This window comes from Neofelis nebulosa, chromosome 8, assembly GCF_028018385.1.
Source record: "Neofelis nebulosa isolate mNeoNeb1 chromosome 8, mNeoNeb1.pri, whole genome shotgun sequence".
In the NCBI taxonomy this organism is placed as follows: domain Eukaryota; kingdom Metazoa; phylum Chordata; class Mammalia; order Carnivora; family Felidae; genus Neofelis; species Neofelis nebulosa.
Genome location: NC_080789.1, coordinates 61,804,916 through 61,830,986, shown reverse-complemented (window position 1 = coordinate 61,830,986; position 26,071 = coordinate 61,804,916). Strand labels below are relative to the sequence as shown.

Here is a 26,071-nt window from a genome sequence, read left to right as displayed (position 1 = left end):
AGATGTGTGCTTGGGGTGCCTGGGTGGCTCAACAGGTTAAGCATCTGACTTCGACTCAGGTCGACTTAGGCTCAGGTCATGATCTCACAGTTTGTGAGTTGGAGCCCCACATCCGGCTCTCTGCTGTCAGCACAGAGCCTGCTATGGCTCCTGTGCACCCACTGCCCCCCACCCTATCCCTGCTGGTTCTCTAAATAAATAAACTTTAAAATTTTTTTTAAAAGAGTTGGATGCTGAACTGACTGAGCCACCCAGGTGCCCCTATTTATTTATTTATTTATTTAGAGAAAGAAAGAGAGTGTGGGGGAAGGGCAGAGAGAGAGAGAGAGAGAGAGTATCCCAAGCCAGCTCCAAGGAAAGGAGAAATCGAGACCTGAGCTACAAGCGGGACACTTAACTGACAGAGCCCCTCCCTTTCCTTCCTCTTTAACAATCTTTATTTCACCTTCCCTCCCCCTTTCCTCTGAAAAACTGGAAGTGGGTGGAGGGGGGAAGTGAGCAAAGGAGATGCAATTCAGGGGGACCCTTGGGAAGATGCTGGGCTCTGGTCTGGCCTTTCTTTCTTTCTTGCCACCCAGCAGGGCTAGAGGGAAGGGGTCACAGAGTCAGTACTGTTCTTGGAAGTGTGACTGAGCTGAACTCTGGAGATAATGAAGAACATCTTCCCCCACATCATGTGCCAGGCTGCTGAACAGAGTGTATGTCTCTGTCCCACAGACCTGTAGGGGACCCAGAGGAGAAGGTGTTCTAGCATACCTGCATATCTGTAAATGGCATAGCCTCAGTTCTTTAGTCTTGGAACATGAAGTCTCAATGAACTTTTAAGAGACCCAAAGCTGTTCATTTTGCATATGGAGAAACTGAGGTCCAGAGAGGGGAAGGACTAACTCAAGGTCACTATATGGGGCCCAGCAGTGCCTAGAGCTCAGATGCCTAGTCCCTGTCCCAGCGTCTTCCCATGCCTTGCGTGTTCCTGGCGTGGGTTTCCCATCAGAGGCACAAAAGCCCGGATTCTTTCCTTTGAGCATGGATCTAGACTTGTTTTCCAGAATCTCGAGACACATGTGCCACAGGAGCGTCTTAGCCTAGGGGAGACTCCGTTTCCATGTCGTTGGCGCCGCCTGGTGGTGGAGTCGTGGAGAATTCTCAACTGCCGCGGCTACAGTCCGGCTACAGTCTTGAGACCTGGACTGGAAATGATTCCCCAGGGCCCAAGTTTACATTAGATTTGGGCGGGAGTGGGGATGAGTGATATTGGGAGCCTCTGCTCGCCTTGCACAGGCTTTGGATCTTGCCTTCTCCCACCCCCGTTTTTCCGGACCCCTCCTTCAGGCCCCCTTTCCCGTGTACCCTTACCCTTCACCATGCAGACAGATCTCCGGTTGAATAGCTCCCATATCGGCGGGCAAAGATTGAGAGTCTGAGTCTGGGGGACGGAGGGCAACGAATCCAGACTTTATTGTCGGGGAGAAGGAAAAGGGAAGACGTGGGTGGGGGGCCGGGGTTGCTACATTGTCAAGCAGAAAGAGTTGATGGGGACGGGAAGGCCAGTGGGGGCCCGTCCCTCTCCCGTGTCGGCTGCTAGAAGGGCTGACGATACGGAAACCACAGAGGGGGTGGGGTGGGGGGAGGGAGGTCACGCCCCCGCCCGAGTTGTGCAGTGGAGGTGTCTGGTGGGAGGGACAGCCATGAGGTCTAGGAGTTGGGACGGGGAAGGCTACAGACTCAGCGAATCCTGCGGAAAGGGGAGGGGCGGGGGCGAGGCTTCTATTGCTTTTTGCTCACAGTTTTGCGGAAGGCGAGGCGGGGGTGGGCTCGGACTGGACACCCCTTGCCCCCCTCGGTACCCCTTGGGCGATGGGTGCTGGTGAAAAGAATGGAATCCAGACTGGGGAGGAAGAAGGTGAGGGAAGGGTCTGTAGGGGCATCTACTTGGTCCCACCCAAGTGCCAGAGATGCCCCCAAGTGCTGCCCCCTATGATGGGCCCAGCTAGACCTGGGGCTGGGGCATGGTGCGGGGCGGGCACAGTGAGGTTGCAGGCGGTAAAACCAAAGTGCTTCTGAGGGACCCAGGATCCCGCCTGCTCCCCTCCCCCTGCGGAGGATGGGGGTGTTCACGGAAGCGCTTCAGTTTGGGGGCAGGGGCCGGAGTCCCAGAGTCCGCTTATTGCCAAGAAAAATCCATTTCTGCCCCCCGGACTCCGACCATGGCTTGTGAACCCCGTTTTGTGCTAGGTTTGGGGGGGAAGGGCTGAATGGACATGGCTTTTGGGAGGGGGGGTGTCTCCAAGGGGGCTCGGGGGTGAGACGGCCCCCCCTTTTCTAGGGGAGAGGGAAGGGCAGGGGGCGGGGTTCCCTGAGATCTGGGGTGTTCCCCCCCTTCTGAAGCCCCCCTCCCCCGCTACCCCTCCCCTTTCCTGGAACCCCGTACCTCGGGGTGGGGGGGAAGGAGAGAGAGAGATCATTCAGGGAGTGCCGGGAGTAGGGGCAGGCTTGGAGCCCGGAGGCCTGGGTCCCGGCTGGAGGTGGGGGGGGGAGGTGTTGAATGGGAGGGGGTTCGGGGTTCAGGTCAGTAGGGGGAGAAGAGGATGGGTCCGTGCGCAGTTCGGATGGGCCCGGGTGCCGGGTGGAGCAGGGGGTGGGTGATCGGCGGTCCCTGGAGAAGAGGTGCGGCTGGGGCCGGGCGCAGGGACAGCGGGGAGCCTGCTGCCGCTGCCATCACCGCAGCCACCGCTAGGGGGCTGGGTAGCAGGCCTCCCGCCAGGGACTTGGGCAGCTCCTTGGAGAAAGTCAGAGTGCCCTGCAGCGGGGAGAGGGGCGGAGAAAGGGAGACCGAGGAGTCATTCTGCGGCCCGCAAACCCCACCCCTCCCCGTGCCGGCCCGCGTCCCCTTCTCCTCCCAGCTCCGGTCCCCCAATTGCCGAATTCTCCAGCGCCCAGGCCTCACCGCCAGCTCCCCCGCGCCTCTAGGTTTCTTGTGACGGCTCAGCAGCGGGTTGGGCTTCCCGGCCACGCCGTCTCGGTGCCGCCGGCTGGAAATGTGCTGCGGGGTGGGGGTAGGGGTGGGTGGGTAGGGAGGGGCAGTGGGTAAGGGGCTGTGAGCCACCCGGAAAGGAGTAACCGACGAGCCGGTAGGCACACCCAAAACACCTGGCCCCGCCCCTTCTGTGGTCCCAAGGAAGGGACCTGAGAGAAGCGCCCTCACCCAAGCTCCCTGTTTGTGAGTAGAGCTCCCTAGAATTCCCAGGAAAGGCCTTGGACCCACCTGTTTCAGTTGGACCTCCGAGTTGACCTTGACATTGCAGATCTCACAGTGGAAGGTTCGGTCCTGGGCAGGGGCCTCTGGTTCCCCAGGAGTGGGGGGCCCCAGACGAGGGTAAGCTTTGATGGGGCCCAGCCCACTTCTGGCCTCCAGAATTGTCTTGTGCTTAGTACCTGGGGCCCGCAGAGGGCAGAAGGTAAGGGGTGGAAGAAAACTTCTCCAGGCCTCCTCGGCAGCAAATACCCACCTTCCCAATTAAAATAGGGGGAAGCATCAAGTGTGGGGGTTTTCCAATCCCCTTGGGACACCCCCAAACACAAGGTAGGTCAGGGGAGAGTCACAGGTCGAGGAGTTAAGCAGAGGGGGAACTGAAGAAGTAAGTGGGAGATGATTAGGGAGGGAGATAGGCTGGTAAGTCTTGGAGGGGCCTGGATGTTGGAAGCCAGGGGCGTTAGAGGTGGGGAGGAGGAGTGGGCTGAGGATAGGGGAATAGGGGTCGGGGTGGGAGAGTCCTTACCTTTGTTATGAGCCTCAAGCTGGGACAGGGAGTTCACTGCCACCTTGCACAGGGCACAGTAGAGCAGCCGCTTGGCCTTTTCCTCCTCTTCCTTGCTGCCTCCAGGCAGGGAAGCTGGGGCTGGAGTGCCCCCTTCGCCCTTGGTTGTACCCTGACCAGTCTCCGGAATGCTGGGAGGGGATGGGGAGCCAGGCTGTTTCTCTGGGGATCCTGGGGCTGGACCCAGTCCATTCTCCATGGAGACTGTTGTTGGGGGAGAAACATAGGGGTCACCTCAGATGGTTTTTGGAGGAGATTCTTTATGTGGAGGAAACCCACCCCCATTTCCTGGAGGGCAAGGGCCCAGGAGTCCCCACCCTGTGACAACATGCATGCTCTCATGCCCTGGGCCCGAGCCAGATGTGGTCTAGCTGCTGCAGGCTGGGTGTGAGGCTCCAGCGCCTGGCCCATTCTCGAGAAGCTGGGAATGGTTGAGGGGTCCAGCCGCAGTGGCTTCCCCTTCAGGTTGAAGCTGGCAGCCAGCCTAGCCCTGGGGAGAGGCATGGAACAAGGATTCACCCCTCAGTGGCCTGCCAGCCAGCCTGGGCTTCCTGCCTGGCCAGCCCCTTCCCAGAGTCCTGCCCAGTCCCCAGGGAGGCATGCCAGAGAGCTCTAGGAAGGGGCAGAGGCAGCGTGAGGAGAGGTCGAGAGAGACAGTCGCAGACACGGCAAAAGGGAAACAGAAACAGCAGAACCGGAGAGGGAACAGGGATGCAGGCTGCTCTATAATTCATGGCTTGATTAAAGATGCACAGGCCCCAGGCCTCAGCGCTGGGTTCTGGCCTCTGTACAGGGGAAACTCTAGCACTCCCATTCTTGCTCCAGCAGCCGATCCAGTTTCCGGGTTGTGAGACCGCAGGCAGTGGGGGTGGGGCACTGGCAGAAAGGGACCTCCTGACCCCTGCACGTGTCCCTTTGCTTGTCCATCCTGTGATCTTTCCCTTTATTTCTCTTACTCGTTTGACATCCTTGACCTCCATTCCCACCCACGTCTCAAACTGGACAGGGCTTCGTCGTTTACAAAAGTAGGGCAGGTATCATTATCTCCTTAGAGATATCCTGTCGGAACTAACTAAATGAGGTAATATGCATAAAGCACCCAGAATATGAAATGTTATCTACCACCAACACTATCAGCGTCATCCCCGTTTTGCAGAGATGTTGCCAAGTTAAAAAAAGGTGACCAGGCTAAGAGCAGCCAGAGCACAATTAGAACTCAGCTCACCTGCCTGTCCTATCTGTGCATCCCTGAGGGATGTGTGTGTGTGTGTGTGTGTGTGCGAGTTGACAGTGGGATGCTGGTTCCCAAGCTGCTGATGTGGATGCCTGGTTCTCATTCTATTTGGGGTGGGGCAGAAAGGACAGGCAAGGATAACGAGGAAATGGGGATGTTCAGTCTTTCTGGAGTTGATCATGACTGATATCTGATGTGGCAATCCCAGCATGAGGGGGGCTCATATCCTCCTGTCTTGATATTCCTTCCTTCCAATTTCTTGGCTGGGAGTAGGACTGAAGATGGCCACCAGCCATGAGGGAGAAAGTCTCAGAGTTGCTTTTTGTAAACCTGGGAAAGATCTCCAAGATCTTAAGGTCTCACTCCCAGGACACAGACTGGGCCAGAGAGGTCAAAAGATCAACCAAGATCATCCGGGGTGTTGCTTGAGTGTCCTGAGCTCTCAGTCTCCCCAAGGGGAAGCCCAGTGGGCAGGCCCTCAGATATCCTGATTCCCTCCCTGTCCCTCTCCCCAAGATGAAGAGGCCTCTCCCTAGATTTGATGGTTCCCTTTTTCTTGAGGAAGTTTGCCAGGTGGCCTCACCCTAGCCCCTCTCTGAGTCACTGGGTGGTGGGGAGGACAGACAGTGGGGACTCTGTTGAGAGGAGCTGGGGCGGGAGTACGGGTGACAGGATGGAAATTTTGTATCACTGTGTTTGGCTCCAGGACTCACCTTGGGTAGGGGTGGGGGGTGGGGGTTGAGGAAGAGAGAGATGAAAGCAGAGAATTCTGGGAAGCGGGCAAAGAACAGAGACGAGAGCAGTTGAACAATGTCGGGGTATTCAGACACACCTGGACGGGGGGCTACGCCATCCCCATTTGGGGGGGTGCTGCCTGGGGGAGCTGGGTCTCCAGATTCCCGGACGCCAGGCTCCCTGCCTCGGGTCTTGGCAGCCTCGATGCCTTTGACTCTTCGGGCGTGGCGATTACCCTTGTAGTGTGCCTCAGCCTGGCTCTTTAGGGATGAAAGAAAAAAAGGGAATCTGAGATCACCTTTCATCCGACCATGCTCCCCACAGAGTTCCTTCAGGTCCTCGGGGTGGTCTCAGGAGGCTGCAGTGAATCTCTTACTATACCAGTAGGATGTAAAGCCATGCCGAGGAGCCCTGGTTTTTCCTGGGGTTCAGACTAGCTTCTCAACCTTGAGTCGCTGGGAACCTGGATCCTCACCTAGCCCAGACTCCACCCTACCACCACACCCAGGGCCTGGCTGCTGACTCAGGCTTCTCACCTAGTTCTGGGTGAGGGAGGGTTACCCCAACCTATAATAGAATTCTAAATGGGAGGGGACCAGCAATCCAGCCAGCTAGCAGTCTCTTGGCCCCCTGGCCTTCTATGCGTGTGTCGTGTCTCCGGCCTCTGGATCCAGTCTGGACTGCTTCTACACTCGGGCGAAGAGTCCCAAGAGCCCTGAGGCCTGGGCCCTACCCTGACTACTCCCCCTGGTTCTCATTTTTCCTGAAGCCTCTGTGGACACCCTGGAGGACCCTGGCCCCAAGCCCAGCTCTGGAGATAGAGACAGCAGCAGAGACAGCTGTCAAAACAGAGCCACTTGGTGGGGGAGGGAAGTGGAGGGCTGCCTACTATTGGCCCCCTGCCCCTCTAGTCCTCCACCCTCCACCAGGGAGTGGAGCCAGGGTTGGGAGAGGGGATGCCTGGGGTTGAGGTAACCGAGAGGCCTAAAGCTGGGTTGGTCCTGGTTCCACCCCCACCCCCACGTGCACCTCCTGCCTAGGACATACAGTTCTGGAGCCACAAGGTCACCCAGACAGGGATAGAGTAGAAATAAAAAGTATGGATAGGTAGGGAAAGAAAATTGATACCCCAGGGGTGTGGCAGTGGTGTGCGGAGCCTAGCAGCATGGTGGGTGTGTGCACGCGTGCATGTGTGGACTGGGTAGAGAAACAGAACGTGCTTTATTTCCCCCTACTCAGCAGAATGAGGCTCTGCTGTTTTTCTCCAAAAGCTCTCAGAACCTGCACCCCACAAAGTCTCCTCTAGACCCACACAGAAGTCCCGAGGGAGCCTCACAAGGAGGACAGGACAGCTGGGAGGCCGGACACCTAGGTTCTGCGTTTTGGGTGGCTTCTCTCCATGGAAAGTCCCCCACGGGAAAGGACAGACAGAGGAGGAAGCCAGGTTAGAGTGAAGTGGGTGGACCAGGGGAGGAGTTTAGCAGAGGCCCCAGAGGGCACAGGCTCTGCAGGGGAGTCAATGACCTAACTCAGCCCAGTGCCCAAGGACCAGTGGGCCAGAGGCCACTCTTGCACCCAGACATGATGGCCACCTGTGTTCTAGGAAATTCTGAGCCAGGGATGCCTCAGTCCCCAAGGGAGGGAAGGGTCAACCTGAGAGGACTGGCCGACTTCACATTGAAATTACAGCCACCGCTTGTCCCTCTCAAGTGCCTTCCATCCGCCCCTGCCCCTCCTACAGTGTCCCCATTCCCTGCTCTTCCTGATATCCCCTTTATCTCTGCCCCCCGCCCGAGCTCCTCTGCCCTCTGCTCTCCCGAGATCTCCAGGCTACTGCTGCCCCACCCATTTCGAGCAGCAAGGCTTCTTACCTGCGAATTGAAGCGGATCTGACAGACATTACAGGAAATGATGGGCCGCTTGGTCTTGAGCAAGGGTCCCCCAAAAGTGTGGGAGAGCACAGCCTTCTGCACAGGGTCCATCTGCGGAGGCAGGCTGGGGTGAGCCAGGAACCCCAGCACAAGCTTATGTCCATCATCCCCCACATTGGTTGCAGCTGGGTTGAACCAAAGGGCTCAGAGCCTCGTCCCTATCCCTCAGTTTGCCTGAGGGTTCTGAGCCTCAGTCCCCTGATCCCCTCCAAGCCCAATCCTCACCCTACTAGAAGGGCCTTGAGAGACCAACTGGCCCAGTGCCCCCATCTGACAGAATAGAAGTGGTTGGCCCAAGGTCACACGACCAGTTAATAGCAAAACTGGTACTTGAACTTGGGCTGCTGTCTCAGTTCATCATACCATGAAGATCCAACTCGGTCTTTTTGATGTACAGCTCGGCCAACCCACCAAAGGCCCACTGATGGGAAGTCCCAAAGCACCCTAGATCCTATGGCCTTCAGCTGAGGCCTCTGAACTCTTTGAACCCACTCCGGGGCAAGATGTCTACCAAGCCAAGCTTCTGGTCCCAGGAGACAGACATTCCCAGCTTCCCATCTCTGGGCCCCAGGTTGCCCTAACATACTCCCTGGATCTCTTTAAGGCAGCAGGTCTTAAGGGAGTAAAAGAACTCAGGAGAGAGTACATGGCTGTAGTGAATAATGGGGGTTGGTGGGGGGGGGGGGTGGGCAGGACCTAAGAAGCTGGGCTGGCCTGAGGCAGTGGAGAGATCTTCTGAACTCTTCCTTCCTTGATCACAGGGCTTCTGGGGCAGAGCTGTGGGGCTGGGCGTGATTAGGAACAGTCTTGCCCCCACCCTGGGTCAGCAGATGTCTTTGCAGTCTCCTGCCAAGAGTTCACATGAGGAAGGGAGAGGATGGGAGTTTCTGAGGCCTTCAGCTATCAAGGGATGAAGCCAGGGGCCTAGAGGCATGAAAACTGCCTCCCTGCACAGTCCTCCTCCCTTCTGGCCCCCTAGGCAGCCAGGGAGAGGCGAGACTGGAATGCACCCAAAGCTGAAGAGGATTGGGTGATGGCTGGGACCTCTCATAAAAACAGAACGAAATTAGAACTGAAGCCTGGTCTTCCCGGTGGAAGGATCAAGTGAAAAATAGTTTCTGGGACCTGAGGGGTCCTTAGCTCCTCAGCTGCGGCCCTCCCCTATGCTCAGGTCTTCATGGTTCCCAGTAAGACACTGGTGAGAGACAGGCATGTGAAGCAGGGAGAAGAAGGTGGCTGGAATCTGGAAAGTCCACAGATCCTGGCTCTCCCCAGTAGTCTCACTGGCTGGTTGGAAGGGGGCTTTAGCACCCCTGTGACATGGGCTGCCTCATTTGGTAGACGTAGAGGCGGGAGCCATGACCAAGTTCAGATGACTCGTCTGGCTGACAAGTGTCCATCTCTTGGCCTGCCCTTGGCTGGAAGCAGCCCCTTTCAGTAGCTCACTTTTCACCTCCTGGAAGCCCAGGTCCTATTCAAAGAAAAGCCAAACAGGGGAAGAAGGGGTGTGACTGCGGGTGTCTGGGCAGGCTGTGATCAATCTGTGCATGGGTGGAGTGTGAAGGAGTGTCATGTGCTGTGTGCACATCATTTATGTATCAACATTTCTGTGTCGGGGGCTTTGCCGATGCCATGAATGGTCAGGTTGTGCAATCTTCAGCTGTGTGTTTATCTGTGTGAATGTATGATGTGTTTGGCAGAAATAAAGACAGACCAAGTTGGAGACAGGCTTTAATCAGAAAGGGGAGACAGATGCCTGCTCTCAGCTCCCAGTCTCCAGGTGTCAGTCCTCCCTATGCAGAGACACCCGCCTCCCCCTGCCCCAGGGTTCTCCTCAGCCCCTGGACTTCCTCATATGCTGGGTGGGGAATGGAATTCAGCCCAAACAGAAACCCAATCTAGGCCAGGAAACCTAAGTCGATGACAGCACTAGGGAGAGAGGAGTGGGATGGAGAGGGGACAGCAGAGGCCAGGGTTCTGTCTCTGCCCCACCCATCACCCCAGCCTGCTTCCCACAGTGCCCTGAGGACGACCTGTGGGCTGACCATGCCTACATACATCCCAGGAGAATGGTCCCTGCCCCACCTGGGTCCCTCTTCCAGAGTGAAAGCCTTTTCTCTTGCATACACCCCTCCTCAGGTTTAAGTCCATAAACACCAACCAGGGGTTGGGGAGTGGTGAGAAAGAGGGTATCAACCCAGTGTGCCACGGGTCCTTCCCACCCTCTCCTCCAGGAACTGAGGAGACACCAGGCTGAAGGTGAGGGCTCCTGGGCCCAATCCCTGTGCAGGTGGAACGTGAGCCACTGAAGTGCCGCTCCAGGCCAAGGTCAAGAGGCCCTGGTGACCTAGATGAGGGCTCTCTGGGGAGGGGTGGAGGCCAACATCTCCCACAGCCCATCCCACTCCAGAGCCCCTACCCTGGGATTTTGGCCTAGACACTGCCTGGAAAGGGCCACAAAACATTCCTCTCCCACCTGCCCTCCAACAGCAGACATGAAGGGGAATCGCTCCCTAAAGCTGGGGCAAAATGAATCAGGAAGGGCAAGGGGGAGGGAAGGGAGGAAACCAGATCAGGAACAGGAGAGGGGGCCATGATTATATTTCCTTCCATTGCCCTTTATCTGATGGAAACCGCTGCCCCATGTTTGACCACCCCACTTCCCCATCCTCCCCCCCACCCCCAAATAAAGGTGAAAAGAGAAGGAGGGTGCAATCTCGGGGATGGGAAGACCAGAGGGACAGGAAGGATTGAAATAGGAAAGAGAGTGAGCTAGGGGGTGTCTAAAGAGCAGGTGGAAGCTGGTGGGGGAGGGATGCTGGGAAAAGGAAAGATGCCGGGATGGGATAAGAAGGATCTAGGCGGCGTGGTAATTTGAGGGTACATGTAAGACCTGATGGGAAGTCTGAAGATTTGGGGGACTCCAAGGATCTGAGAAGCAGAGGTGGGGGTATCCAGTATGGTGGCAGTAGTCTGGGGGTGCCAGCTGGGATCCAGAGATTGGCAGGGACCGCGCCAGTTATGGGGGATGGGCCAAATAACCCGAGGACCAGGCGAAAGGAGAGGTAGCCCGCCCGCCAGGGGCGGGCGGGGATAGGGTGGGGGGGCGCTGCGGCAGCGGCGGGAGCCAGGGAGAGAGGAGGGGCCGGGTGGCTTACCCTGCGGGACCCCGGGGGCCGCGACTCCATGGCCCGGGGTGGCGGACCCGGGCGGGGCACCCGAGCCTGGCCGGGCCGGGCAGGCCGGGGACGCGGCGCTCGTTGCCCGGGTGGCTCGGGGCTGTGCGGCCGGGCCGGCCCGAGAAGGGGAGGCGGTGCCGGCCGGGACCGGAGCCCGCCCCGGAGGCGGGGCCGAGGGCGGGCCGCGGACGGGGGCGGGGCTAGGGAGCCTGAGCAGGAGGAAGGGGGGCTAGGGTGAAAAGAGGAGAGGAGAGGGTGTCCGTATCCGGATACTCGTTCCAGGGTGGTAGACCTTGTCCTGGTGAGGGGCTGCTCGGTCCGGCGATCGGGCATTGACCAGGTGACCTCGGCTTCCTCCACTGAGGATCCTTGCTGGGTCCCTTGTCCCCACCAATCCTAATGGACGGCTCTATTTCTCTAGCTCGGACATTTCTCCTTTCTTCCATCCCTTCCACCCTGGCCCTCGCTCCCTTGTTGACAACCCCTTTTCCGAGCCCTCAGACCCGTGTTCCCTCTGCACACGGCCCCTGTGCCCTTTTTACATGTCACTTCCCTTACTAGGGATGGGAAATCGAGCCCAGGTACCTAGGTGTCAGGCACTGCTCTCTCAGTGATTCCTCTGAAAGGTGGAGCTGGGAGGCGCCCAGAGCAGAAGCGACCTCATACTGGGGACAACGTCCCTAACCTCTTCTTCCTATCTCCTCCCCTCGCCCGCCACCTGCTGGACAGCTAGGTTCCCAAAGAGCTTATGTTTCGTGCACTTGCTGCCCTCTGGCGGTCAAGTAGGAGCAGCACTGGGAGCTCAGGGTCAGGAGGGCAGAGCCGCTCCCTCCCCCAGACACCTCCTCATCCTCTCCGAATAGGTCTTAGGATTCCCGCTCTATCATCTCTGGTTCTCACCCTCTCCCATTCCGTCTAGGACAGAGAGATGAGTGAAGCAGCGGACTGAGTGTAGAGAGAGGCTGTCTTTGGGAGACAATGAGAGACATCCAAGGGCAGAGGAAAGCATAATACAGGGAAGGGTCTAAGGGGTAGGAACTGCCCCAGTAGGAGAGAGATCTGGAGGTATTGTATTAGTCCAGAATCCATTAGCCATGAATAATACCACCACCACCACCACCACTACCACCACCACCACCACCTAATGTTGACTGAGCCCTTGGAATGTGCCAGACTCTGTACTGAGCTCTTTGCATGGATTATCTAATTTAATCTTCACAACCACTATTCAGAATAAGTACTATTATTATCTTCATTTTATAGACGAGGGAACTGAGGTTTAGAGAGGTTAAATAATTTGCCCAAGGTCATAAGCTAGTAAGTGGCTGAACTGGGATTTGAATTTAAACCTGGGCAGCCTGACTCCAAAGCCATGTACTTAACTGCTGCACAGTACTGCCAAAGGTCTGTCTGCAGCTTTTCTGCAGTCCTCACTCCCCTGCAGAATTTGACACTATTGATGCAGCCCGCCACACTCTCTCCCTTGGCTTCTCCAACTCTACAGGCACCAGGCTGCGTCCCTACCCCCCTCCAGTGGCTCCCCCACATCCTTTGCTGGAGCCTCCTCCTATTCCTACTTCCTAATTCTGCTTATTCCAAAAGGCTGAGTCTTGGCCTTTCTGTCTCTGGTCCTCTCTTAAATAAAAATAATAGCGATGACATAATAATCATAGCCGCCAACACCAGACATCCACTTTGTGCTAGCTATTCTGATTATGTAATACGATTCTCGCAACAGCCTTGTGAGTCCGTACTATTACTATCTGGTAAAATTCGGGTTTAGAGTAGTGAAGCCATTTGCCTAAGGTCACACAGCCAGTGCTCTCCGAATGTCAATTCAAATCCTGCCAGTCAGATGCCAGAGCTGGTGCTGCTCAACACCCTGCCGCACTCTCCGGGCTTATCAGGGCTCATGGCTTTAAATAGCTAGTCCTCACCAGAGGCAGTCGAGCCATGAACCCTGGGGGAGTGAAAAACCCTGAACTACCCATGCGAATTGCATGGCTTTGTGACCTTGGGGAAGTCACTTAACCTCTCTAGGTCTGTGTTTCCTCATCTACAAAATGGGGGAAATGATGAGAGACCTAAGGGCAAGCGTCAATGAGGTGTGTAGATGGGGGAAGTATTCCCAGCACCTTCTGCTCCAGTCGAACTGAATCAATTGGACCCCCTCAAGTGCTCTTTTCTAGCTCTTATTCATGCTATTTGCTTCAGTCTGGAATGTTCTCTAAGGCCCCTTTTAAAATCCTACGAATAATTCTTCAAAGCCCAAATCCTATGTCACCTGCTCCGGGCTGAATCCCTTTTTCCTCTGTTCTCCTTTTCCTGCTCAGCTCTGGTTGGTCCCTTAGGCACCACCTCATTCAGCAAGTCTTTCCTGACACCCCTTTGGACTCCCATACAAGCTAAATGCCTCTGACGCAGCTCTTTTCACCCTACAGGGTAACTGTTAACTTGTTATCTTTCCTACTAAACATGAGCTCCCCAGGGGCACAGGCTGAGTCCTGTGTCCCTGACACCTGGTACAGTGCCCAGCACATAGTAGGTGCTCAAAAAATTTTTTTGTTCACTTGAACCATCATTGGTTTCTCTGTCACAATATTTATAACTCTGCCTCTGTTTTGCGTTCTAGATTGCTGCATACATTTCTGTATTTCTCCCCTGAATAGAAGCTCCTTCCAGACTGGACCGTATCAGCAGTGCCCGGGGGGCTCAGTCGGTTAAGCATCGGATTCTTGGTTTCAGCTCAGCTCATGATCTCGCGGGTTCGTAAATTTGAGCCCTGCATCGGGCTCTCCAGCTGTGAGCACGGAGCCCACTTGGGATCCTCTATTCCCTTCTGTCTCTGCCCCTCCTCTGCTTGTGCTCTCTCTCTCTCTCTCTCTCTCTCTCAAAAGTAAACATTAAAAAAAAAAACCAAAAACCCACAAACTCTTAAAATTGAACCGTATTGTGTTTACCCTCACGTCTCTATTTTATCTAAAACAGTGCCTTGCTTATAGTCAGTATTCCATTTTCTCATCTGTAAAATGGATTAAACAATAGCTACCCTATAGGGTTGCTATAAAGACTAAGATATGAAGGGTACTTTGTAAACTTCAGAGTGTAGTGCAGATGTTGGTTTGGATTCTTTGGGAGGAGTTTGGAGGAAGCAGCTGTGGTATAAAGAGAACTCCATTTGGAATCAGTTGCTACGGGTTCAAATCATACCTTAGGCACATACTATGTCAACGTAGATAAATTACTAATCCCTCCCGAACAAAACAGGAATAACAACGTCTACTTTGTTGGGTTGAGGTGAAGAGAAATGAGATCAGGTATAGAAACATCTATGGCAGTGCCTGCTGCATGGTTGATACTCAGTAGACGTTTTGCAGCTGAATATGGTTTGATGGTGGGTTATTTGCGTGGACTAAAGCCGACTTCCCCTGAACCTTTAGCTCTAGCCCACTTTCTAGGACCCAAATTCCAACTGTCTGCTGGACGTTTTTGGCTCAATGTCCCACTGGTTCACCAACTCACCATGTCCTAAAGTGAGCTTCACAGCTTCACCCCAGACCAGCTTCTTCCTCTAAACCCCTGCCTCTGTTGGGGCGCCTGGGTGGCTCAGTCGGTTAAGCGGCCGACTTCAGCTCGGGTCATGATCTCGCGGTCCGTGAGTTCGAGCCCGGCGTCGGGCTCTGTGCTGACAGCTCAGAGCCTGGAACCTGTTTCAGATTCTGTGTCTCCCTCTCTCTGACCCTCCCCCGTTCATGCTTTGTCTCTCTCTGTCTCAAAAATAAATAAACGTTAAAAAAAAAAAATTAAAAAAAAACATAAAATAAAATAAACCCCTGCCTCTGTCGAGGTGACTTCTCCCTCCTAGCCACAGACGTTTGAATCTTGGAGTCAGTCTTGACTCATCCTCTCTCTTCTCCCCTATCCCCAAATATCAGTTGGTCACCATGGCCTAGGAATATTTCCTTGGAAACAAACCCCTTGCCCTTCCCCCTTCCTATATACTCACACTGCCACTACCACTGGCCCGGTGTGGCCTTCCAGGCTGCCCTTCAGGCCCACGTTGGTGGGACAGCCTCCTCCAACCTCTGCTCCCTTTCATCCAGCTGTCCCAATCACCTTCCTCAAACACGGCTCTGACAAAGTCATTTTGCTGCTTAACAATGGATAATGGCTCCCTATTTCATACTGTATTAAATCCAGACAACTTTGCCAGGCCTCTAAGCCCTACCCCAGTGATCCTCCCCACCCAACTGTGGGTTCCAGAGAGCTAGAATTTACAAACAGGCAGGCTTGTGACCCTGCTTATCCCTTCCTTCTGGATTCGGCACCTGTCACCCCTCCCACCTCCCTGTAGTCACTATCACCCATCTGGGTCTCACTGCTTCTCTAGATGGTGGACTCAGTGAGATGATTCATATAAAACATGTAGCACAGGGTCTGGCTCAGCAAATGGGAGCTATTATTGTTATTGCTGCTAATAGTATACCAGATAGCCAACAACGCTTGTAACTGACTAGAGACTAGAAGTCCGGGGAGATGGGGTCCTAAGGAAAGATAAGGAAGTAGATAGGAGAATCAGGGAGGGGTGAGTCAGAGTGAAGGAAGGAGCTGGGGTCTCAGGAGGGTAGGGTGGGCAGGCAGGCTGCTACTCACAGTGTTGTAGTTGCCGAAGAGGCCCAGGGTGGGGGCTGGCTCCAGTGGGAAGGGCAGGATCTGCTTGAGGTCCAGTGGGGGCTGCATGATGGGGGGCTGCCGAAGCAGAGGGAGGGGCCCTGCCCGGCTCAGGCTGCCTGAAGGGCAGAGAAAACATTACGTGGGGCAGGAAGATTGAAGCTTGGGAGCCCCACCCAAACCTGTCTGTCCCACTCCCCGGCTGGGGCCCCCACACTCAGAAGTGTGACCCCCATGCGCACACACACTTCCCCTGCTTGCTAGCTCCGGAGCAATGGAGCACGGTGCCCTGTGGGCCCAGGGGAGAGTGCACACCAGCCCTTCCCTTCTGGGTGTTTTTCACTTCCCCCTTCTCCAGCCTCCCTCCCCCAAGACCTTTAGGCATTTTACAAACCCAGGAAGAGGACAGACCTCTGCTGGATCAGCAGGACTTAGGGAGCCCCACGGCTCTGGCCACTCCCTTCTTCTGGTTTTGTTTTTCCCCAAGGAATCCCAAAGGCGAGGTCTCACCCCAGGGGGGACAGGGTCAGGTGGGTGATTCCTCCCACTGCCCAGAGGGGAATGTTGAGGTCTCGATTTGGAGGAGGGCCGCTGAGTCTCTCGGGCTGCCCAAAGAGCTGTGATCTGTCCTGGCTGTTCTTAGTTAATTGTTGACATCTCTGGGGGTAGGTGATAAGTGAGTGGCGTTTGCCCTGGGAGGTGGACTGCCTGGGCCCATTCTCAGAGCCCCTTCTCCCAACCTTCCTGTCTCCCCCCAAACCCCCTTGTCTCCCTGAAAGTGTTCAGCTCCAGCACCGCAGGAGGAACCGCCACCCGGGCCTCTGGAAGGGGAATGCCTGGGTCTGACCCCAAGGGGAAATGAAAGTCCAGGCCAGCCACTCCACTACCCACCCTCCCCTGAAACTTTTTCTCCTCCCCTCAGAGCCATGGGAGGAACCTTGCCAGGCTCCAGTGGGAGGAGGCCAAAGGCCCTGAGGACCCCTCTGGGCTTCCGCTAGCCCAGCTCCCTTCTGTGACCTCGCTGTCCACCAGTCAGGGAATCCTGGCTGCCCTTCCCTGCTCTAACAACCCCCTGCCAGCAACAGGGGTTCCCAGGAACAAAGGCAAAGCCAGGAGGCTGCAAGTTTGGCCCCGTCCTCCCTTGACCTTACTGGGGCAGAGGGTACCCCAGGATCCTTCCCTGCTCCCTCCACAGAGACTGCCCCTTTGCATACCTTCAGTTTCTGGTGCCTGCTGCCCCCAGGCAGTGGCCTGGCCCCGGCCCCCCAGGGGCCTGGGCCTGACAGCGTCCCCTTCCCTTGGTTCTGCCCCCAGCCCCCTCCCTTGCCAGCCCCCTCCCCCCCAAGTCCAGTCAGTAGAATCAGCCAATCAGAGTCCTGGAAAAGTGGGGCAGAGGGGAGGGCGGGGGAGCAGGGATTAGGGAATCGGAGGCGAGAGGGAGGGGGTGGGGAGGGCTCAGGCACAGCTGGGGGCAGGGAGCTGGTCCAGAAAGGTCTGGAGGGGTCTGGCTCTTCTGCCAGGGTGGGTGGCCAGGGTCCCTGAGGTCAAGGCTGCTGGGAGCTTGGGCTCTAGAGGGCTAAGGGTTTGAAGGAAAGGGCAGGATGCTTGGCTTTGGCTCTTGGGCAGCTGGAGGTCTGTACACCCTGTGTCCACTCCCTCCTCTGCCATCTCAGAGTTAAGATGGGGTAGGGGGAGAGCAGAGAGAGAGAGAGAGAGAGAGAGAGAGAGAAGAGACAGACAAAAGTGAGTGAGAGAGAATGGGGAAAAAATGACAGAAGCCGGAGTAAGTGATTGAGAAAAGGGACAGAGATACTGAGAGAGAAAAGAATAGTGAACAATGGAGAGATGGAAGACAGTGAAATGAGAGAGAAAAAAAGAGACTGCAGAAAAGCTGGACACAGAGCTAGACCCCAGGGTGAAAAGACCGACAGGGAGCAGAGAGCAAGAAAGGGAGAGAGAAGAGAGGGACAGATGGTTTGAGGGGCAGTTTGACCACCTCCCCTTCCTGGTCTGTCCCTCAGGACTCCTCCCTCCATGCACAACACCCCCCCTCCACCCCAAGCCTGGCACACCAGACCAGGGCAGCCTTAACGAGCCCCGGGCAGCATCAGGAATGGTGAGAGAAACCTGAGCGCTCCCAGAGTCCCCGGCACCCAGCACCCACCCCTAGCAGCTGGTTTGGGGCTGGCACTTGCCCCGCCCCAGAGCAGCCCAGCTCCTTGACCCTTTTCCCAGCTCTAGATTCTCTTAAGTCCCCATCCCTCAAGCCCCCATCTCAGAAAAGACAGATGAGTTCTGGAAAAGGGAATAGAAGAAAATACGTATTGTGGAGCCGCTATGTGCCAGGTAATGAGTTCTGAGTATTATCACATTTAATCTCTGAGGCAGCTATGATTCTATGGGGGTAGCTGATACTATTTTTCCCACTTGACGTTCGAGGAAACTGAGGCTCAGAGGAGTTAAAAACTTTGGCTCATGTCACATAGCCTGTAAGTATCAGAGCTGGGAGCTAAATCAAAATCTGCTGCAAATTCTTTCACTGCTACATAACCCCCGAGGACTCTAGTGTCACTCAGAAGGGATGGAGGTCCCAGCACAGACTTCCATCTTGTTCAAGGAGAGGAAGGTCCCTGCATCTTCCTGGGGTTGGAGGAAAACAAACAGCAGTGATTCAGTGCCCTATGGCCAGCAACTCCTCTCCTCCAGGACAAGAACCCAGGAGGGAAAGGGGTGGGGGGGGAAGGGGGAGGGAGGATGGAGTGAGGCAAGGAAGCAAGGTGGGTAATTGGACATTCGTGTGTCTCCCCATTTTTGGGTCTACTGAGCTATGAGACGAGGAGAGGGGCAGAATGGCAGCTCACGGGCCGAGTGGGCAGAAGCAGAGCTCTCTCGTTTCAGGTAAGCCCAAGCCTCAGTCCCCTCTCCCTTTTTCTGAGAATACTAATAGTTGCCACTTGTTTTTTTAACGTTTATTTTTGAGAGACAGAGAGAGACAGAGCGTGAGCGGGGGAGGGGCAGAGAGAGAGGGAGACACAGAATTCGAAGCAGGTCCCAGGCTCTGAGCTGTCAGCACAGAGCCCACGAACCGCGAGATTATGACCTGAGCCAAAGTCGGACGCTTACCCGACTGAGCCACCCGGGCGCTCCATAATAGTTGCCACTTTTTGAAGGCTCTTTACGTGTCAGTCACTTGGACATACACCGTCTCCCTGAGGTTGTCTCCACTGCTCAGAAGCTGGGGAACTAGCTCATTTGGCAAATGAGAACAATAGTACCGCCTCAAGGAGTTGTGGAGAGGATTGAATCTATGTAAATTGCTGGCATGCCACAAAGGGAGCTAAATAAATGTTTGTTAAATGAACGAGTCCTCATCTTATCAATGAGGACAATCAGCTTTGAGAGGGGGAATTACTTGACCAAGGTCATACAGCTAGTGAGGGATGTGAACTTGTCTGTCTGGCTCCAGAGGCAGGGTTTTCAAGCACTACACTTTTGTAGGTAGACTAGGGATGGGGTATTGGAGGGAAAGGCAGGTACATAGTAAGGTCTGGGGAAGCAGGAAATCCAGGGCTTCTGACATCTGACTAGGTGAGGTCTTCGGGCAGGTTTGGAGGGGGTAGGAGATCGAACTGGCGTGCGTGCGTGTGTGTGTGTGTGTGTGTGTGTGTGTGTACACATGCATGCACGTGTTCTTGCATGGCACACAAGTCAGGCAGGGCAGGGAGGAGCTGGGGCCTGGCTGGGGCAGGCCACTCCAGAGGGAAGCTCATTAGAGTAATTACCTCCAGCAGATAGAGCCCCACCCAGCTCTGTGGGGGAATTGCCAAATGCTTTATTAAAGACAGTTCCCAATGCACTTTAGAGGGGATGAACTCTCAGACCCTTGGATGGATGTCCATCTGGCTCTTTCTAGGTCCTACCTAGCCCTAGGCCCTTTGATCCCGCTCACACCGAGCCACAACCAAGCCACATCCAACTCCTTCCATCCCACTGAAGTCTGGTCTTTTTCTTCCTCCCTTTCCCAGAAATTTTGGCCAGGTCAGAGTCTCAGCCCCTTGGCTGTCTTAGGTCAGGTCTGGGGCCTCGAGCCCTTGTAGTAAAGAATGGGAGTGTCTGCCTTGAGCTAGCTCAGGGAGGGGTCCTGTCTGGTAAGAACAGGAGCCAGGAGAGGTGTTAGGGTAGGGCTGTGGGTTAGTGCTGGTCTTGGAGGTTGGGCCAGGATGAGAGTGAGATGAGATATATGGTTGGCGTTAGGGTTGCAAGTTGTATTAGGGCCTTAACCCCAGGTGGTGAAAAGCCTGGATCAGCACTGGGTTAAGATGGGGGAATTAGACTCTGGAGCCAAGGGAGGAACTGGATTGGAGACTGGACCGGGATCTCATCTCTAATCTATCTCTTTTTCTCTTCAGGCCTTTTGGCCTCTTCCTCCCCAACAGTGCCTGAAACTGGGGAATGAGGGGAGAGCCTTGAACTCCTGCGTCCTGGGTTCTTGACCAAATCCCATGTTTCTGTTCCTTTTTGCCTTGATTTCCCTCATCTGGACAGGAGGCAGGTTGAGGGCTGGAAAGGCTTTGAAGTCAAAGATTAAAGGAACAAGGGGATGATTATGAACAACTACTTAAAACATCATCCTTAATAACCCCAGGGTGGATGTAGGCGGGGGCGGGGCCTAAAGGGAGGAGGTGGCCAGGAAGGGAAGAGAGGGAAGATCCCTGGGAAATCTTCCCAACCTGACAGGACAGGGCCTTCTTCAATGCCCCCTCTCCCCATGGGACCCAGTTGGAGAGGACAGTAAGAAAGGCCCAGAACAAGGAACGGAGCCCAGAACCACCATCTGCTTAAACCTGGGCCCACAGTGTAGATCTTAAGCAGGTAGGCCGGGCCCCACCTGCTGGTCAGGGCCACCATGTACATGGACTCAATGGGCCTCAATATTTGGAAGCTGAAAGCCTACAATGGCATGACCCGGGGCGGGAGGTGGGGGGAGGGGGGTGGGCAAGGCCTGAGCCCTGGCTGGCAGTTTTCTCCCTCTCTCCTTTCCTCACAGAGGGCTAACGTGCGCGTGTGGGCCAGCAGGCTTCCCGCCCCTCTGTAGGTGGGCACAAGGAGGGAGTTAACTACAGTGTCCTGTCCCACATCAGGCAGATGTGGTGGGGGTCCAGTTGGCAGACCCAGGCATTTTTCCTGTGGTGGGGTCTTGGTCAGGCTTGAGCAGGTCTCGGAGGTCATCTTTAGAGCCCACTGACCAGGGGAAGTGTGGCTCACACTGGTTTATTCTGGAAAAGCACGATGCTCCCTCTGGGGCCCGTGCCCAGGGTGGAGCCTGCGTCCAGGGTGGGGCCAACATGCAGGGATTGCACACGTTGGAAGAATGTGGGGCCTGTGCTTTGGGGACCTGAGTCCCAGATGTGATGGTGAGGGTCACTTTAGGCTGGGGATAGTCTTCATAGTTGGGTGGGGAGTCTCTTCTTTGCTGGAGATACTCATGGGAAGGAGGCAGGCACCAGTCATTCACGCCTCTGTTCCCTCATTCACTGAATAGGTATAGTGGAGTGTTAGGTGGAGTGGGCAGACATAACATGGTGAAGGAGTGAGGAGGTACAGGAGGAGGAGAGAAAGAGAGAGAGGAAGGAGGGCAGAAGGGGAGAAAGACCACTAGTGGGAAGTCAACAGGGATCAGACGAAAGAAGGGAAGCCAAAGAGCAAACTGCAGAGGGACCCAGCAGAGGCCGGGCAAGCCCTCCATTGGGAGGCAGGGAGACCACAGGTGTCTGGGCCCGGTTGTGGGGGGGCATCTCCCACCATAAACAGGGCTCGGGAACCGGCCCAACCAGGGCAGAGGTCAGAGGTCAGAGGACACAGCAGGCCGGCCTACTATTGTGGAGGCAGGGGCCTGGAGCCCCTGGAGCTGAGGAGGAGTCCAGACGCACAGCTAGTCCCTCTCCTCCCCCACCCAGGGGCTCCCTCGCGATGTAGGTCATGAGGATGGGGTGGCTGTGGCTGAAGGGTTGTCAGAGTCCCGCGGGGGCTCCCCTCCCCCATCCTTACTCTCTCCATTGCCCCTTGTCTCCTGGCTCCCCTGGCCCAAGGCAGGGGTGGGGGTGGGGGAAGAAGGAAGAAGAAGGAAGCTGGGAAGGAAGGGCCCAGGCAGCCAGAGCAAGGAGAGAGCGGGGCAGGTCCTGGCGTGTTGGGGCAGGATGGCTGCGGAGACAGGATCCGAGCCGCAGGGGCCCCGGGAAGGACAGTTTCCCACCCCTGCTTCTACCCAGCCCCCTTATCTCCAGCCCTCAGGTTCCCACCTCCCACCACACACACCTCGAAGCTACACCCACCATCTTCTCCCCGCCCGCCCCCCACTTCCTCCTTTCCCTCTTATCCTGGGCCCAGAAGGATGTCGGAGTGTCTGAGCTAAGGGTGGGGGAGGGAGAGTGTGTGCGGGGACGGGTCAGAACCTTTCCCTCAACTCCACTAGGCCAGGACCAGCCCTCTCCCCCAGCCTCTCGTAGACCGTCATATAATATTCATGAGCCTCATGAATACGCAATATCCTCATTATGGGGCGGGGGTCTCACTCGGCTCTGCTCTCTCCTTCACCACTCCCTAAATTACCCGGAGAGACGGCAGCGTGGGGAAGAGGGGAAGAGGGGACCCCCAGATGTGGAGCCAGATGAAGGGGGAGGGGGAACCGGTCGCTGACGGGCGGCCGCAGTCACCGCGGTGCCGGGAGGTTGGGGGGGTGACCTACTGAGAGGGACCCAGGAGCCCGGAGCCCAGAGCCGCAGAGCCCACTCACCGAGGATCATGCTGGGGACCCAGGCGCCCGGGGTTCCGCGTCGCTCTGTCCCGGGGGCCGTTCTGGCCGGGCTGGGGGTACAGGGGGAGGAGTCGGGGGAGGAGCAGAGGCCGGCCCAGGCGGAGCGGGGGCGGAGCCCGCAGCAGGTGAAGACGGGAGGAGGGGGAACCCGGGCACCCTGGGCTCCATGAGGGGGCGTCTTGACGGTTCCTCGCCCCTTCCTCTCCTACTGGCTGCCCCTGGGCCTCCTGGATTTACCGTGTCACTGCAGCCAGGGCCGGGGGAACAAGACATCTACAAGACGGTGTGAGGTGATGGAGGAAGCTGGGAACTAAGATGCCTGGGTTCCCGGGAAGGGCTGAGTCTGAGGGCAGGAAGTCTGGTCGTGGGCTGATATAGGGTGGGGGATGCCTCAGTCCTCTGGGGAGGGATGGAGCCTGGGATGGGTGTGACACCTGGGTCCTCTCCGGAGTGACAGGCTGGGCAGGGTCGGGGTGGGGGGAGTGCAGAGAATGTTAAGGTCCTTTGTTTCTTTGACTTTGGAGCAGGATGCCTGGGGGCTGGGTTTCAGGGATGAAATGTGGGGCTGAAGATGGGTCCCAGGTTGATCTCTGGCTGGGGTTCAAATGCCTAGGTCCTCAGGGAAGGTCTGCATGAAGAGAGTTGCAATCAACGCAAAGAGGTGGAAAAAGAAGCTTGCCACTGAGATGATTTATTAGGGCAATCAGAAGATGATAGAGGATCCAGAATTGAGGCTCAACCCTGTAGAGAGGACCTGAATTGGGGTGGGGATGGGAGCACCCATCAGGCATCAGGGTCTGAACCCAGGGCATTCACCAAGGTGAGTGTGGATTGTAGAGGACTAGTGTGTGTGGTGAGGTGGAGGGGAGGATGGAGAATAGGGACGAATGTATGGGCTGGGGAGTGTCGGGGGGGGGGGAGTACAGGACACTGGATGTATTTTAAGGACCATCAGGGGACTCGATTAGAGGTGGGCAACTGGGACCCTAGCATGAGGCTGGAGTCTGGGAGTCTGTGAAGTGTCTGGAGAAGATGCCGCTGCCACAGCCTGGACCTGTCTGTACCTGCCCCTAGAGGGAGGGCGGCAGGAGGACTTCCCAGAATGCCACACGGCCAGCTTCAGGCCAGCCCCCGCGCCAGAGGGAAAGGAGGTGTAACTGGGAAGTAGAACGCTTGGGATATAAGGAGGGTGGAGGCAGGGAGGAAGAGGTTGGTAGAAGGGTGTTGAGACTGGAGTCTTGGAACAGTCAGGGAAGGGGACTGGGGACTGGCATTCCTGGGTTCAGCAGGGGAGTTGGGACTAGATGGCTAATTAAGGTACGAGAACTTCAAATTCCTGATTCTGAGCTTCAGCAGTCTCTTGCCTTTACCCCACTGATCTGGTTTGACAGAAAGATGTTCCAGCTCAAGGGCAAGAGAATGCTGGGGATTCCAATGCCTTGGTCTTGTTCTGATCCAGAGGCCCAGAGATGTCAGGGGACTGTGGCCTTGCTGCCCAACTGTGGCCTTGGGGGAGAATGTAGGGTCTCTGAGCCAATCAGAGGAGGTCTTGTTACTCCAGCTCCAACCTGCCACCATGTTGTTCAACTCTAGTGTCACAAAGCCTGCTTCTCCCCAGGCCCTGTTATCTAGCCTCCCCCCACCCCACCCCTCACACCTTTCCTTTTCTCTTCCCATTCTTTCTCCTCCTTGGTGAACTCAGAAAAAAACAGAGTCAGCATCAGGTGTGGTTGATTGGTGATACAGACCCCTTTGCCCTCTGATTTGTCCACCATCCCATGCTGTCTCCAGGGACTCTGAGTTAGGGAGGTCACAGAAGAGACCTCTCAGAAGAGGGGTTGCTTAGCTTACCAAGGTGAGGCAGCTGGCTGGAGGGCGGGGTGACCTTGCAGGCAGCTGGGGGTGGGGGCAGTGTGCGGGGTGAATTCATTATTGATGAGCCCTGCACCCCGGGCTACTAATGAGCCCAGGCTGGTTGCTCTAATTGATGTCAAGAAACTTGAGACCCCCAGATCAGCTTCCCGCCTGCCAGCTGCCTCTCCTGAGTCCCCTCCCCCTCCCTGTACCCCCAGCTGCTGTTCCCTTCCCAGGGCCTCCTTTCCATTGACACACAAACAGATAAGGATAGGGCTCAGGCCTCCTAGCCCCCTACCCTCATGTCCCTCTGGATCACTCAAGTCTCAGGATGAGAGGCAGACATTCTCTGGAAGGGCTGGGAGCTTTGGAAGGGAAACAGACCAGAGCCTGAGAATTACAGTTCAGGGGCAGAAAGCCTGGTGCTAGATTACAACTGCGGCATTTCTGAGCCCAAGGAATTCCTTCCTTACGTTGTGCACCCTCACGAGAGACCTTGTCACTCTCTGAGACTCAAAGGTACAGGCACTACGCAGACACACCCATGACCCAGCTGAGTGGTCACAGTTCACTTCCCCTCCTCATTTCCTCCTGCTGATGGTGTAAGAAATCTCAGATCTGCCCCCTGGAATTTGGATGATGCCAATTCCAGCCCTCCGCCAAGAAGGGGAGTATGAGATTTCCTTCCTTGAGAATTCCCAGTGTCTTGTTATGCTTCAGCCGCAATCCTTGGAAATACTGGGTAGCTCTTGGCCTCACTAGGTCTCTTCCTCCTTATCAGTCCCTCTTCATTTATGGGTTCTGGGAAGAAGTTCTAGGGTACAGAATTATCAAGCAGTCACGGATTAGAGTGTGCAGCAGCCTTGGTCTCCCAGGAGAGATATTTTTAAGGTGACGTAGGCACTGCTAGGCAGGAGCTTAAGTTAAAAAGAATAACCCTAGCGATGGGGAAAGAGAACGAGATGGACTTCATGCACTCTCCATCCCCCAAATTCCCACAAATTTGTGGCTATGCTGCCCTCTGGTGGCTGAATTCTGGTCTAGCATGACATGGACATCTGCCTCCGATAATCCATTAGAATTTCTTCACCCCTCTCCTTCCTCTTGGGGCACATTAGGACAGGCCTTGAAAAGACAGAGGACCCCGAGGGGCTCCCTTACTTTGATTTCTCTTCAAAGACCTAAACCATGTTGGTTAAGAATGAGGGCTTTCACAGTCAGACAAGGCTAAATTCGACTATGCTCTCGCACTCACTGGGTGACCTTGGGAAAGTTATATAACCTCTCTGGACCTCAATTTTCCCTCATGTAAATGGGGTTAATTGTACCCACTTCACAGGATTATGGATAGAGAAACGAAATGAGATAAGGTATGCAAACTATTTAACACCCTCTCTACCTACCAGTATACAATAAGCAGTGAAAGCAAAATAAAACAAAACAAAAACCTAACTGGCTTTCTTCTGATTTAGTTTTGTGGCTTTTTCTCTCAAGCCATTTCATTATTCTGATTTAGGGAAGCCCAGGTGAGCATTCTGGACCATCGTCCTCCACCTTCAACTTGGACCTCCCCCTTTGCACTCTTCCCTAGTGCTCAAACCCAAAAAGAAGGAATTCTTTCCCTTCTCTCCGGGAGGCGCTGGGAACCAGATCTGGTGGAGCTGGGTGACGGGCAGAGGAGTCAAGTCCTCCATTCACCCCTTCCATCATCACATCATCTCTTTCACCTGAGAGAAGGGAACCCAAAAAGTGGTTCTATAGTTCCTGGGGGGTCATACTCCTGGCTCCCAGTGGAAAAAAGCTGTGAAAAACAGACATTTCCTATCCACTGAGCC

The 26,071-nt window shown here is 55.6% G+C and overlaps 1 protein-coding gene across 5 annotated transcripts; it reads right to left on the bottom strand.

Annotated features, from left to right (window-relative positions):
* Positions 1 to 1,432: 1,432 nt before the first annotated feature.
* ZNF385A (zinc finger protein 385A) lies at positions 1,433 to 22,650 on the bottom strand. Of its 5 annotated transcripts, none has more exons than XM_058742505.1 (8): positions 22,362 to 22,650; positions 15,551 to 15,687; positions 7,659 to 7,769; positions 5,885 to 6,047; positions 3,780 to 4,022; positions 3,266 to 3,435; positions 2,948 to 3,043; positions 1,433 to 2,800 (listed from the first exon to the last, which is right to left on the bottom strand). In XM_058742505.1, exons 1-8 carry the CDS (start codon positions 22,369 to 22,371, stop codon positions 2,570 to 2,572), a joined length of 1,161 nt encoding a protein of 386 aa, XP_058598488.1. In that variant the 5' UTR covers positions 22,372 to 22,650; the 3' UTR covers positions 1,433 to 2,569. The 5 variants fall into 5 exon arrangements, with proteins under 5 accessions (XP_058598488.1, XP_058598489.1, XP_058598490.1 ...); XM_058742506.1 differs by lacking the exon at positions 22,362 to 22,650 and adding an exon at positions 16,783 to 16,912; XM_058742507.1 differs by lacking the exon at positions 22,362 to 22,650 and having other exon boundaries at positions 7,659 to 7,782; positions 15,551 to 15,855.
* Between the last annotated feature and the right edge of the window lie 3,421 nt (positions 22,651 to 26,071).

What these genes read in the sequence shown, in the direction of transcription:
- ZNF385A (XM_058742505.1), bottom strand. An exon ending in AGATCCGCTTCAATTCGCAG is followed by an intron (nt 6,048 to 7,658) that starts GTAAGAAGCCTT and finishes TCATCCCTAAAG; the next exon opens with AGCCAGGCTGAGGCACACTA. An exon ending in CGGAGGTCCAACTGAAACAG is followed by an intron (nt 3,044 to 3,265) that starts GTGGGTCCAAGG and finishes CCCACCCCGCAG; the next exon opens with CACATTTCCAGCCGGCGGCA.